Raw genomic sequence first — 14,148 nt, 5'->3', positions numbered from 1 at the left:
GGCTCGATTCTGTTCTCCTACTTGTCATTAGATCTCTATGGCCATTGTTTAATGTCAACTGTCTCCATTTTTGGCCTTTGTGAACGAGAGGATCTTGGGTCCCAGGGGACCTAGCCTAACACTGAGTTTGTTGGGACCAAATGGATGGGAGGACCCCACCCTATGGGGAATTGAGAGAGAATCCTCTAGGCCTGGTAGCAGGGAAACTCAGCCCATTCCCCCTCCCCTGCTGCCTCACCATCACTAAACCAACACAGAATTAGAGCCTGTTCAATGCCACTAAGTGCCACTTGTTACTTGTTAAAGCAGGATCTCTTGTGCCCTTTCATACAAGCCAAGCATTTCAATGAGACTTCAGAGGACAGGAGGGGACTGGGGTAAAGATTGCCCTTTGTAATCAACACCCTCCTTTCTGAAGCTTCTGTGTATCTGGGTAGGATTAGGACGGGCCTTGTTTCCTTCTGCTTTCACAAAGGTTTTGCCTTTGCCGAAGTGTTCCGAGGGAGTGGGGTTAGTACTGCATGGTAACTTGTATCTCCTCCAAAAATAGTGCAGCATGTGGGATTTTGCCAAAACCCAAGTCATTCTCAGATATCTTCCTCACTCCCCACATTTCCTCAAGCCAGTGTCATCCACTGACATCCACTGACATTCACCGTCATCCACCATTATCACTCACAGAGACCACTGCCACCCCCTCCTAAATGGTTCTTCTGCTCCCACTCTTGCTCCCCTACAATCTATTCTCCATGCAATTGCCAGAGTGATCACTGATCACTTCCCGTCCCTCTGCTGCAGCTACTCTTCAGTGGCTCTCCATCTAATTTAAAATAAAATTCAAAATTTTTACCCTGGCTAGCAAGGCCCTGCCTTATCTGGCCCCTTGACCTCTCTGAGCTTATCTCATGACCCCTCTGTCTTGTCACAGCCTTGATATATCAAGCTCAGTCTTGCCTCAGGACCTTTGCATATGCTGTTCCCTTGTCCAGAACACTTTTCCCTCAGATTTTGCCATGGCTAGTTTTTCTCGTATTATTCAGATCTCAGCTTAAATCTTACCTGTCAGAGATGCCTTCTCTAATCTCCCCAGTTCAAGTAGCCCCTTCCCAGTCTCCACCATATTATCCAGTTTCGTTTTTCTCATAACATTAACAGTAATAACATTTTCTTGTTTATATATGTGCTTACTTGGCGATTGTCTGATTTCCTCTTCTGAATATAAATGCTAACAAGATAGGGACTTTCATGGCTTTGCCCCCATAATATTGCCAGAGTATAAAACAGGGCAAACACTTAGATGAATGATTGAATGAGTAAGAAAACTCCTTGATACGATTCTCCTTTGCAGATTGCCACCTTTGGCTAACAGAGAGCAAGTTCAAAATTCAGATTAGTGGTTCTGTGAATCACATTTCACTAGGGCTCAGATTACTGAAATGACTCACCAAAATCACATCGACACACACACACACACACACACACACACACACACACACACACACAGCTTAGGGCTCAAATCCACGTCTTTGTCCCCAGAATGTAAATGCCAAGAGGACAGAGACTTTATGTGTCTCATCCCCACAGTATCCTCAGAATAATGTGCAAATATTTGTTGACGAAATGAATGAATAAATGAATGAGCAAACTCCTGGACAGAATTCTCTCTCTGGGACTAAGGCAAATTCTAAGACATAGCAGCTCCCAGCCTCTTGCTGTATCTGGCTGGTCTCTTCTAGCCTCAGGAGAGACCAGCTCTTTGCTCCTCCCCCTACCTCCACCCGGGGGCCTGGGTCCCCCAGTCTCCAGTCCACAAGCTGCGTCCATTACCCAGCCAGACTCTCTTCTCTCAGCACCCACACTATCCCTGTCCTTGTTACTCCAAGGCTTCCACAGGGACTTGCTTCTTTCTCCAGCCTCCAGCGTGGTCTGAGAAGCTTGTTAGAAGTGCAGAGTCTCAGGCTCCCAGGGGGGCTGAACCAGAACCCACATTTGAGCAATATCCCCAGGTGAACTTGGCGCCCATTAGCATTTGAGGACTCTGAGCTGCCTTTATCGAGCATTCTGATCTCTATTTTGCTTGGGAAATACCTTAGGCTTGGGGCCCCATTGCAGCACAGCCATCCTCTTAGTGGCAGTTTTGAGAGCCGGCCTGGGAAAGAGAACTAACGTCAGGATCCTGTGCGTCACCCACTCAGCAAACATTTATTAAGCACTTACGATGTGCAAGGCGCGTGACAAGTCCTAAGGACACAATATGATTAAGACAGCATTTGTTTCCCCTACCCAAAAACGCAGGTACACAAATTACATAGCGTGATAATTAGTGTAATAAATGCTACTCAGAAGGAGCGCTTGTGATAACAATCAAGTGTGATGATGGTGAGTCGCGGCGGGGGGAATCTTTAGAAAGGGTGATTCAGGAAGTTCCCTCGGAGGTGATGTTTAATCCAAGTCCCAAAGGGTGAATGAGGAGCCTGGTCTGTTCTGAGTTGAGTTGAAGCGCGGGAGAAGGCAGAGCAGGGCAGGTGGATAATTTCTCACAGGAGGAAAAAAACGAGAGCGAACACCCTGCCCGAGGAAAGGGGGCTTGCGTTGGAGGAAGGAGAGGTTCGTCCGCTGCGTGGCTGGGCATGATGGAGACGGAGAGAAAAAGGAGAGGAGGTTGAGGTGGGAGCCGGGGCTAGATCACGCTAGGCATCCGGGCCTGGGGAAGGGTGCGGATTTTATCTCCAGGGCCAAGGGAAGCTGTTGGAGGGTTTTAGCAAAGCCTGGCAAAGCCAGATTTCTGTTCCACTCTAGCTGCAGGGGGAGAATTGCAGCAGGGTGAGTGTGGCAGCGGGGAGGGGCCGCCAGGAGGCGCTGCTGCAGCCCGAGGGGCACTGGGCGTTCACATCACTTGATCCTCACCATCCCCTCCGTACAGAGATGGGTGGGGTAGGGTGTAATATCGCAGAGGGGAAGGGACTTTGCCGAGGTAGTTGCTGCCAGTAATGGCCAGATCTGGGGCAATAATGGTGACGATAATGAGAGTCTCTAATGTTTATAGTTGTGTGTGTGTGTGTGTGTGTGTGTGTGTGTGTGTGTGTGTGTTTATGACTGCCTCATTTAATCTTCACCTCAACCCGATGGAGGTATTATTATTTGTTCCTTCTGATGAATGAGACCACAGACACTCAGAGGTTACCTACTGTGGCCAACGTCACTCAGCCAGCGGTGGCAAAGAGACAGAAATCCTGGGCGTCTCACCCCAGAGCCACGTCCTTAACCCTGGTGGTTCCTGTCTTTGGGGTTTGAACCCAGCTTTGCCTGACTTCAAAACCCATGTGGTCTCTACGATCCCACTCTGTGCCTGGGTCACTTTGCCTACAGTTTGCCACTCATTAGGGCAAAGGGGAAATAATCGAGGAACTGAAAATCGTATTTTCTCAAAAGCAGTATAATGGAGCTGTCAGCTGAGAGACCCAAGGTCTACTTTCCAGCTCCACTCCTCTTTTCCTGTTTCTTTCCCTAAAGAGAAAGATTCCAGACAACCAGGGTCCCAAGACATAGCCCCTTGGAGTTCATGCTCATGCTGGTAGCACAGACTCAGCCCCTCTGTTGCAGAGTGTGGTCGCCCCATGGGAGGATCCCTGTTCCTAAGATAGGAAGGAAAATAGCAGGAACTGAGCACAGCAGCAGTGGGCACTGGGCCTGGAGTCTCTGCTTTCTCCGTCACCATAGCAACTCTGCCGGGGTGGATCTGGTTGAACCGTGAGAATAAGCAGGAGGTGGGAAAGCAGCATCAGAGGGTTCCACCTGCTGCCAGTGACCCTGCCGCCCACTCCTGCCCCCCCCCCCCACCTAGTACAGGGACTCGCAATTCGTAAGGGTGTAGATAATAATAATAGCACAACAACTGTCATTATGATGCTACTAATTACAGGTAAACATATTGAGTACTTACTCTGTGATAACACGCACTAACTCCTATCAAAAAAAGACATGGCTGGAACCCAACTTTCGAGAATTATGGAGCTCCACTCTTCATATGTAATTCAGAAAAGAAACTATTATGATATAAAACAAGTATAAGGAAAGCCAAAAAAGATTCCAATTTCCCCCCTTTATGGGGGACTACAGCGTCACTACAAAATCGCCTTGCCCTGGGAGAGAGAGAGATGAGATTGCGATCAGGAGTGTGGGACGCTGTGTCCCGGTTATGGGGTGTATGGGGGTGGAGGGAGGTGCCAGTGGCTTCTGGACACTAAATTGCACCTGACAGTTGCATTCCACTGCCCTTCTCCTCCCATCCTTCCCATTCCCTCCACGCCTGCCTTCACCTACCCTCCTCCCCACCACCTTCTGACACCCCTCGAGGAGGGCTGCTGATCCTGATTTAAGTCGGACTCTTTAGGGCAGTAAATCTGCGTCCCCACTTGCATCCCTTCCAATTTTAGAATTTTGCATTTGGTCCTTGATTTGAATTCTTTGAGTGGCAAATAAAAAGGAAGTTACTGATGACTGTGTTTGGCTGTGGCCTTAGTATCTCCCTCAGAAGAACCATTGTGCTGCAAATCTATGTTCCAGATTCTAAGTTGGTTCTTCCAGGCTCCACAGTGTCACATCTGTTCAGGAACAGCTGTTCAGGCTGCAGCAATGATCAAAGCTCTACATTCCAGAGCTCCGGTGCTCTAAAAATGGCAAACACTTCTTCTTTCTTTCTACATATATATAAAAATTAGGAACATAAATTCTCTGTAGAAATCTATTTTAACGATTCTGACATCTCAGCCCAGAAGCAAAATACTCAAGGGCTGTTCTGAAATTCAACAGGGCACACCAGTAAGAAAGCCTTTCCCCCGCTCCTTTGGATTTTCAGGACTATTTTTGTTCTGATTACAGAGATGGTGCAGAGTCTCAAAGGATGAGATTCATGAGGAGGCTTGATTTCTATATAGAACGTGTTGTTCAATTATAGTTCTACAGAAGGAAGTAAAACCCTTTCTCTTTGGTGGGATTTTCCTTGAATCTCAAAGAAAATCTGATATATAGTTCTATACCTGTGTACCTTATCTGTATCTGTCTGTCTTGTCTGTCTGCCTACTTACCTACCTACCTATCCACGTAACCATCCATTCTCCATCCGTTCATCCAACCATCTGCCCATCCATCCATCCAGCTAACTAGAGATCCTTCCTTGGCACCCACGTGATAATGATTGGTTGGACCACTTCTTTGTCACCCGACAACTTAGCGGGCAACATAACAACCACAAGGAATAGCCATCACCTTATCTTTAAAGACATCCTTGTCAAACAAAATAAAGGAAAATAATTTTTTGATGGGTTTCTAAAATGGTATGTATCCTTTCGGTATAACGTCTTGGTGATTTCTTAGTCAATGCAGGGCGGGGAATAAAATTTTACTAAAATTTCTTTCTTTTTGGAAACTTACAAGGGGTGAGGAGAAACAGCACCTGGGTGTGAACCCTGATTTTGAAAACTGGTTAACCTTTCTAAATCTTGACCATGTTTAAAAGGAGCATGCTAACAGTACCTGCCTCATAGGACTGTGGGCAGAGGCAGAGAGGCACGATGCCTGCACCTGGTAAGCACTCCATCGATGCTAGTAGATGTTATCATTATCATGATTATTATTCTCACTGCCAGAGCGGCTTGTGTTTCTGGGATCTGGGGGTTCACAGTACTAGAGAAAAGGCCCTTCCTTCTTCCTGCCCCCCAAACTGATATGTGTCTTTTCCTGGTGGTGAAGTCAAAGAGGGAGGATATGCACTCAGGAGTCTGTAGTCCCTTGAAGTGAATAGAAATGACATTTCAACTCCCTTGCCCCTACTCCTGGAAATGTATACCCCAGTCTGGCTGCTGAATCACATACACACATTTAAGGGAGGCCAGTGGGGCAGACAAGAATTGTAGAGGTAAACAGGAGCCCCCTTTGGCCTCATAGATGGAAGCGCTTTGGCCTCCTTACCTGGCCTCCCCTCCCCACCTATATGACCTTGAGCAAAATCCTTTAACCAAGAACCAGTTCTTGGGGGAGCAAGTGACCTCATGCGTGGACTCCAATCAAAACTCACCTTCTCTCTAGTGAATTGCTTCATCACCCTCTCTCTATACTTTCAAATACGAGAGCTTGCACCTAGATTAGGTTTAGGAATGACATTTTTTGTTTTGAAAACAAACCTAACTTAAAAAAAAAAAATCCTGTCCATTGCTATTCCAGGGGCAGTGAGGTTTATAGAGGAAGGGTTGTGGTAGGTGGGGACTGGAGTCCAGGCTTCACCCCATACTAGCTGTGTAAGCTTCCAGGTCACCCAACTGCTCTGGGACAGGACACAGTTCTGTATTCTGTTCAGTGCCTCACGGGGGGAGGGGGGGAATGGGGGTTAACCTGCCAAAGTACGTAAGTGCCTGATGCACCACAGTCAATCAGCAGTCGCTAGCTTCCTCTTCCAGAACCAAACCATCGATCGTCCTCGCGGTCATGAAGCCATTCCACATCCCCTCCCCCACCCCACACAGTTAAACACACAAGGGGCCACTTGTCTTTTCCTTCCAATATGAGAGGTGAATTATGCCTCCATTCGTTCAAATAAGGAGGCTCAGGTCTTTCCTGGATTCTGTCTAAAACCTTTTACGGTTTCACAGACTTAGGTTACTGCCAGTTCCCTTCCTGCTAACAAGTTTTAAATGCCCTCTTGTGTTCAGTGGGGATCCTTCCTGGCTATGTTTGGTTCTTCTCTCTTTTGGTGTTGGGAGTAGGGTCGGAGAAGCATTGAAAATAGTCTCTTTAAAAATGGTGACATCTGCTTTGATCGCAGTGACATTTTGATGGTGTCAAAGCCCTGCTTACTGAAATAGAACTGCAATGAAAAGGTGAAGAAAGTGCAGGCTGAGCTTCTGGCATTGTATTCACTGATTCACCACCCTCCGCCTCCCACTTACCCACAAGCAGGTTTTTACTGATGCTTAATCAGATTATCCGCAATAGCAAACACTGCGGGTTTGGGCACACGTTGGATTTTGACGCTGCTGTTCATTTTTAACTTCCTTGAAACAAACTGTACTTTGCCAACTCTGGTCACCACAGTGAATCACAGTAAGACAAAATAATGACACCCAATTTGACTAGAAAAAGATTCCAAGTTAAAATACACCAACAAGACTCAGCAAGCCAAAACAAAACGTTCTCTAATAAAAGAGACCGAATGGGTACTGCTAGATAAGGGGCTCATAGTAGGGTAGAAATATTCGTTTTCTGAATTCTTAAGTGTATTTGAAGCCTGTGGTCCCTATTCTCAGAGCATGGGGTGTGGGGTGTGTGCTGGGGGAGGTTGGCAAAGGAAATTTCTGATGGAGGCAAATGATATGCGTTATCAGAAAGGTAGACAGTGCACCACAGATTCAGAGTACAGGTTGCTTGGGTGACGTGGTATTTGTGGCACTCGTGAGAAATAAGGGGCGATCTGAGTCAGCGAGGAGCATAATCAAAATAGCATTGCAAGGTGATAGTTTCTGCTGCAGAGTAAACTCTTTTTCTCCTGGGGTGGGAGCAGAGGGAAGAGGGAAGAAAGGAGGTGAACTGGAAATGGGACAGGGGTCAGAGGCTAGGCAAGTATGTCGAACCCAAGTTCAATGCAGACCATGGCAACAGCCAAGGATATGACTCAGGCGGGGCAGGAACAGGAGCCCTTGCAGAATACAATCCAAAGTGGGGTTCTAAGGCTGACACCAGCAAACGTACTACCAAGTAGAGCAGTGCACCCAAAGTATGTGCCATGGGATCCTGCATTACCTGGAAACAGAGTCTACGGTCAAAGCAGCTCAGGGGGAAAACGCTTGAAACAAAGCAACTAGGTTTCTTCACTGTAGAACTTCTCAAAGCCTTAATAAGTCAATTGCCTATTTTCCAAGAAACAGGATGCTTTATTTTCAGTGCTAATTTAATGACAGAACTTTTTATTTTTTTTGTCCTTTTCTCGCGGTAAGGACTATCTTAATGCTCTGAAGATGAGAATCTGGGAAACAAATATTAAGAGTTTCTTGTTTATTATTCTGTCATTACATACTTCAGAAAAATAATTACCCTTTCAATGTGTTTAACTCACTTCATTGACACCTTCAATGTTCCTTAATTTTTAAAATCAGGAACTTATTTTCCCAAGGACTTTCTTTCTCTGACTTTAAGTATTTCTCAAACTTAAAAAAAAAAAACTTATTTTCCTTCTGAACTGTGTATGAATACAAACCCATTACCAAAAGAAGTTATGACATAACTTCATTGTTAAGGACCGTTAAGAATGTAGTAAAGAGCTTTCCTTGTTGGGTGGGTTTAGGTAAGCTACCATTGAATAAAATAAGAAAATGCAGCCCTTATAACCTCACACAACCTTTCCAGATTCACTATTCCATGACTTAAGACACCAGAAGTACTACACCTACATATTATTTCAAGATACCAGTTACATCACTTATAGTTGATATATCACTTGCCTAAAATAAATATTTCCTCAAATAAAGAAACTAAATCTACTCATGTTTTTTTCTTCCTCCCTCTCCTACAGTGCTGAAACCATGCCAGCATGCCCAGGGATACAGCAGAGGTGGCAACCAAATGTCACCCACATCTCCTATGTCCTTGGGGCTTTCTCAGGGGCCCTTCACTGAACTCTGAACTTAAGTTTTGGCTACTGCCAGCCAAAGCTTCTGTGACCTAGTACTCCTGGGGGCTCCTATGCACTGCTGGTTCAGCGTGAACTCTCAGAAACCCCTACAGTTGGAAGAGTTGTATATTGGGAATATTTAGACAACTTAGAAGCAAAAGACCTCCAGAGTCCGTTTGTCTCAGGACAAGAACTGCTTCTTCTAGTCTTAGGAATACAATACCCAAGGTAAGAAAGAGCAGAAATTAAATTTGACAAAGCAGGATATATTCAGTGTTATGTTTTATGCTATAATAAACCCTTAAAAGCTTGAAAATGCACTCTAAAATACAAATGACTAACACATCACAGTATTCAGTAGTCCACATGATTTATGGACCAACCCAAAGATAATACTTTCAATTCACATGCTCTACTGATTTTAATCCCAGAGGCCACATCCTGTGATGTCAGGATCTAGGGAGGAACTGGGTGGTTAAAATTCCAGAGAGACTTGTTAACAACCCAGATCCTCTTGTTAGAGTGGCCAGAAATCAAGGTTCTTCACTGACAAAGACCCAAAACTAAACCTCTCAAATACTCATCTTCCCTATTAAGTAAACACGTGTTCCCTTACTTTCATTGGACATTTGGCCTTAAAGCAGATGACTGAACGCTCGGATCCTGGGCTTAGGCCTCACACACATGCTGAAGGCTACAAATGAAAAGACTTCTGCAGGGCAGCGTGTGAACTAACAGTGCAGGCCAAAGACGACCACCCCTGACATTTATGGGTTTACATAAGCAAGGCACACTTGCCAGGAGTACTTATATGACCGGACATCTTTTCATTTCAGTTCCTTCTGCTTTGGCCAAAGAGTACATTCCTCATATTTTTAAATGTTATATCCCCAACCGTGGAAGCATAATCTACTTATGTTGAAAATAAATAAGTATATTAAAAGAAAGCTGAGTTAAAAGTTTTATTCATTCAACATCTCACATTACAAATATTTAAAAATTATATGCATACTGGTATAAATAGTCATTTGCAAACTATTTAATAACATTAATTTTCCACTAGCACTTCAACAAATGAACTCTTTTAAAAAAGGAACTGTGTTATATAACTTAAGAGTAGAACATACAAAAATAGGAACTTAACGTGAAAATGACTTTAATAAAAAATGAATTACCCTTATTTAAAATGCTATAATAAATACTACAACCTCCCCATACACAGTAAAAACTATATGGAAATTCAGCCAAGTAGTACAATTAACTGACATACTTAAATAACTTTTCCTTCTGATAATATGAGCAATACACTGGAAAAAAAAAATTAGGGATTAGTAAAAACTAGACACCCACTTGCTAAAAGTTTCACTTCCAAAAAATATAACAAAAATCTGATGAAAATTATAAAAACTAATTATACTTTAAATTTTAAAAATATAAAAAATAAAACAGTTGAATACAATATTGTCCCAATTCTTACAATGCTATCAATCACAGTAGCTTTAAAATAAGATAATAAAATAAAGCAAATGACCAAAACCTCTTTTATTCCATTTTTAAAAATAATCTCAAATTTACATTAGTAGAAAGATTGAGTTCTGATTCTTTTCTTTAGAAACACCAGCAAGAAAGAGGATTACTCTTAACAGTAGAAAATGACATTTTTAAATGTCTGTAATTAAAAACAAAGAATTACACTGCAAAGATCTTTCAAAAGTTTGAAATAAGTATTGCACATAACTTGAAGTTAACTTGCCACAATTCATCACATTCAAGTTTTAAATCACCTTTTAACAGAAGATTCAACTCTTCAAAACAAAAAGGGTGAATTATCAAGTCTTTCCAACAGCACTCTCATAAAATGCTAAATTCATTCACTGCAAGTTTTATTTTGCATTCTGCAGAGGTCTGTGTATGGAGAAGTATATATATTTTACCGAAGCTTGGGGACCAGAAGGGGAAGGGAGAGGGTTCCTTTACATAGAAAATAATCAGAAACACTTTATTTTACATTGCAAAAATAACCATGTAATTACTCTGTAACTACATTGTAAGTACATGGCTGGTGCCATGCTAGTGCGCTAGAACTACATGCTTGGTACATTGAAGTGATACCCTAAAATCTGTAAACTAATTACATGTTAATTATGTTTTGAGTTACATGGTAACTCCCAACTACAATCCCATGTAATCTGAAGGACATGTAATCAATAAAGTCCAGAGTAATAGATAATAATTGTTTATGCCCTGTAAATTGAAGTGTAACCAAATAATCTGTAAACACGCTTGTCACACAATCACAAGTAAATATTAGTAGAATAACAATTTCTTACATTAGTCATGCATACTAACATTACACACCTGTCCCACGGCAGGCTATTTTTTTTTCTTTATATATAATTTAAAAGAGCAGACATCTCTGAATCAAACACTTAACACCAATTTATTAATATTAAAAATGGCTAAACATTCACCAAAAATGTCTGCGTTATGAATAATTTTAAAAACTTAGTAAGAAGCTGTAGACAATTTTGTTATTTTAAATTTCTACCCTATGCTTATGCATTTCATTTTTTTTTTAAGGAACTACAGTGTTATCTGTCATTTTCATGCGAATTTTTTTTCATTAATTTGTGACTTTACATAGACTATTTCTTAAATTATAGGTACACCAATAGCTGGTGCTGGGGAAGGATGTTTAAGCAACATGCTTTCTCTTCTCTGCAGACTCTAAAATAGCATTGCCAGTGCACAACATTCATAATTTAAAATGTATGCAGAGCACTGAAATGTATAAAAAGCAGAATATAAGAAAATAAAATTTATTAAAATTATTTATATTAAAAAATGAAGTATATGAAGATCTCTCAGTAATAAAAGTACAAAAAGCTACTCTTTGCAATATGAAAAATTGAGGTATTGCATAAAGAGATATCCCGTCAGTGAAAAGTGTGCCTAAAAATGTTCACTGTTGGAAAAACAAGATATACAAAAGTAGTGCATAACAAATATACATTATGTGCATGACAAAATAAGTTAGCTACAAAAACACTGTACCGAAATTCAGCAGGTCATGTACAAAGGGAAAAATTATTATTCAAAGCTAGTTCTTATTTCTTGTTAGCTCATCACACCTGTTTACTGAGTAGGAACAGCACGATAGCACACCCCAAGCCACCTACAAGCACTGAAAAGAATAAGAAGAGGCAAATGAACATTCCAATTAGAATTATGTTGTTCAGGAGAAAAGAAAAAAAAGTCCCTGACCAGCTACGCAAGAGCACCCTCCATTCACATGACCGCTTTCAATATTTGCAGGGGATTCTTTCAAAGCAGCTCCCTTTCTGTATCTAACAGACAGCAAATGCCTCCATTTTGACCTTTGGAACTTAACAGGTATATAGTTCATTAAAGCCTGGATTAAAAATAAAGGACTGCTTTTCCAGATCAGTAGGGGTCATCAGCCAGGTGGTTCCACCGCACTCCTGGGGCAAGTCTTTGGTTTTGAAGGATCCAAGATGGTACTGTTAGGTAGCACAACTAGCAAGATTGCCGTTAGATTTTTTTTTTTTTAATGTTTTGCACACTGATGATAATCCTTTTCATGGTGGATAGGGCATTTCATAAGAGAATGTCCATAAAAATAAAAGTTACTTCCATGACCAGGGCTTCAAGAGACTATTTTCAATTTACCCCTGAAGCATACTGTTCAACACATCATAACGCCTTTCAAAAGCTAGTTTTATTTATAATAAAGCATGCATTACTTGATGAAGTTGGCACTTCAAACACTGACTATGTCCCATGCTAAGTTCTGAAACTGTAATGTTATTTTATTTTATAGGAAGAGTAAGATAAACAGACGTACCTTTGCACAGATTTACACAGTTACTTAGTTCAACAGTGCAAAACACTTTGCAACTACTTAACTTTTTTTAAACTTTTTTTTTTCGTTTTCTATGTTACAACTAAATTACAGGATACCCAAAGTAACTTTAAATCTAAAAGTAAGCCAATCGGCAGCCAATTTGAATATTGGTTTTGTCTTCCAGTTTGGGCTACACACGGTAGTCTAACACAAAATCAAAAATGATATCCTTGAGGTATCTCTAGATCTGTTTGTTTTTTTTTAACGTCAAAATGGAGAGCAAAGGCTGACACCTGATGAGTGTTAGTAAATTAGGATATAGAGTTTATATATAACATCAAAAATAAAATATATATATTTGTTCTTTAGGAGAGGAAATGCTAGTTTTCCCACCAGTTGTCATTAACTCTAGCTTTGGTAGGTTTCCTGGGGCTGTGACCAGATAAGTAAAAGTTTAAAATAAATAAGTGCACTCCCCTCAGAAGTAAATGTACCCAATTTTTATATTCTAAATTTAAAAACCTGTTTAAAAGAAAATAAACCTAGCTCTGCCTACTTTACTATTTTTTTTTCTGATGTGGTAGTAACTTTGCGGCATAATGAAATCACATTCCGCCTCTAAACCCTTAAAATTAGTTATAATGCTGCTTCAATCTTGCTCATGCATTTGTGTTTGCTTTAACACGCTCTCTCCTGTTAATAATTGTTAACTTCTTCCATTGCTGTTAAAAGAATAAGAAGGGGACGGAAAAAAAGAGAGAGGCAAAAAATATGAAAGAAAAGAAAGAGAAAGGCAAAAGCACTTCCCTGGGGGAAACCCCGCGTCAGGAGAGATTGATAGTGTTATTGTTATGTGGTTATTTTAATAAAAGTATTCTTATCTGTTACATTATTAACAATAATTTTATTAAAAACCCAAAATACTCTATTGTTTCATTTCTCTTTTAATATTTCTCTCTCTCCTCTAAGAAAATGTTGTGGGAAGTTTGGATCCTCTTGGTCTCCAGCAAAACAAGAGAATGAAACTTCCATGCAACATGATGGCAATACGAAAAAGGAGTTCATACATATTGTTTTCAGTGACACGAGAATCTACAAAATGCCTATATTATAGGTCATTCTTTCCATTAGACTTATTGTTAAGTTACAGACTGCACAAAAGGACATGCCAGCATGAAGAGGTTGAGGAAGGGGGCAGAATTAACAGAAGAGTGCACTTATTCTGAGGCCTGAAAATGAGCACTGTAGTTATCCTTTAGTTCCAGCGGAATGAAATATGTCGAGGACGGTCACCGCCTTCCTTCACCAGGGGCTTGTGGAATTCCCTGCCAGCGCGAGAATGAATAGCAGCCCAGCAATATTCACAGTAATACTGCAGACAGGTAACATTAGCACAGAAAAATGGAGCAAATTTTCCCCCACAACGGGCCCCCTGACATTCATCACACAGCTGATCGTCCAAGACATATGGCTTAACTTCCACCTGCAATCAAAAATAAAACAAGGGTGTTTACATTTCTCAGTGAATGGACCAGGCAACTCTTATACCGTGTACGTACATTTCCATCCACTGTCTGAATGAGTCTGTGCCAAGGTACCCCAAAGGAAGAGTCAATAATTC

At 41.5% G+C, this 14,148-nt stretch overlaps 1 protein-coding gene across 1 annotated transcript in view; it reads right to left on the bottom strand.

Annotated features, from left to right (window-relative positions):
* Positions 1-10,189: 10,189 nt before the first annotated feature.
* Positions 10,190-14,148, bottom strand: part of CPEB4 (cytoplasmic polyadenylation element binding protein 4) — a 63,767-nt gene continuing 59,808 nt past the window's right edge. The window contains exon 9 of the mRNA XM_082650251.1: positions 10,190-14,010. Within this exon, the coding sequence (XP_082506377.1) occupies positions 13,783-14,010 (228 nt within the window). The 3' untranslated portion in view covers positions 10,190-13,782. The remainder of the gene's footprint in view (positions 14,011-14,148) is intronic.

The sequence above is a fragment of the Grampus griseus genome, assembly GCF_964374135.1.
Source record: "Grampus griseus genome assembly, chromosome: 3".
NCBI classification, from domain to species: domain Eukaryota; kingdom Metazoa; phylum Chordata; class Mammalia; order Artiodactyla; family Delphinidae; genus Grampus; species Grampus griseus.
The sequence above is the reverse complement of the archived record's forward strand: the minus strand, read 5'-3'. Positions and strand labels throughout refer to the sequence as shown.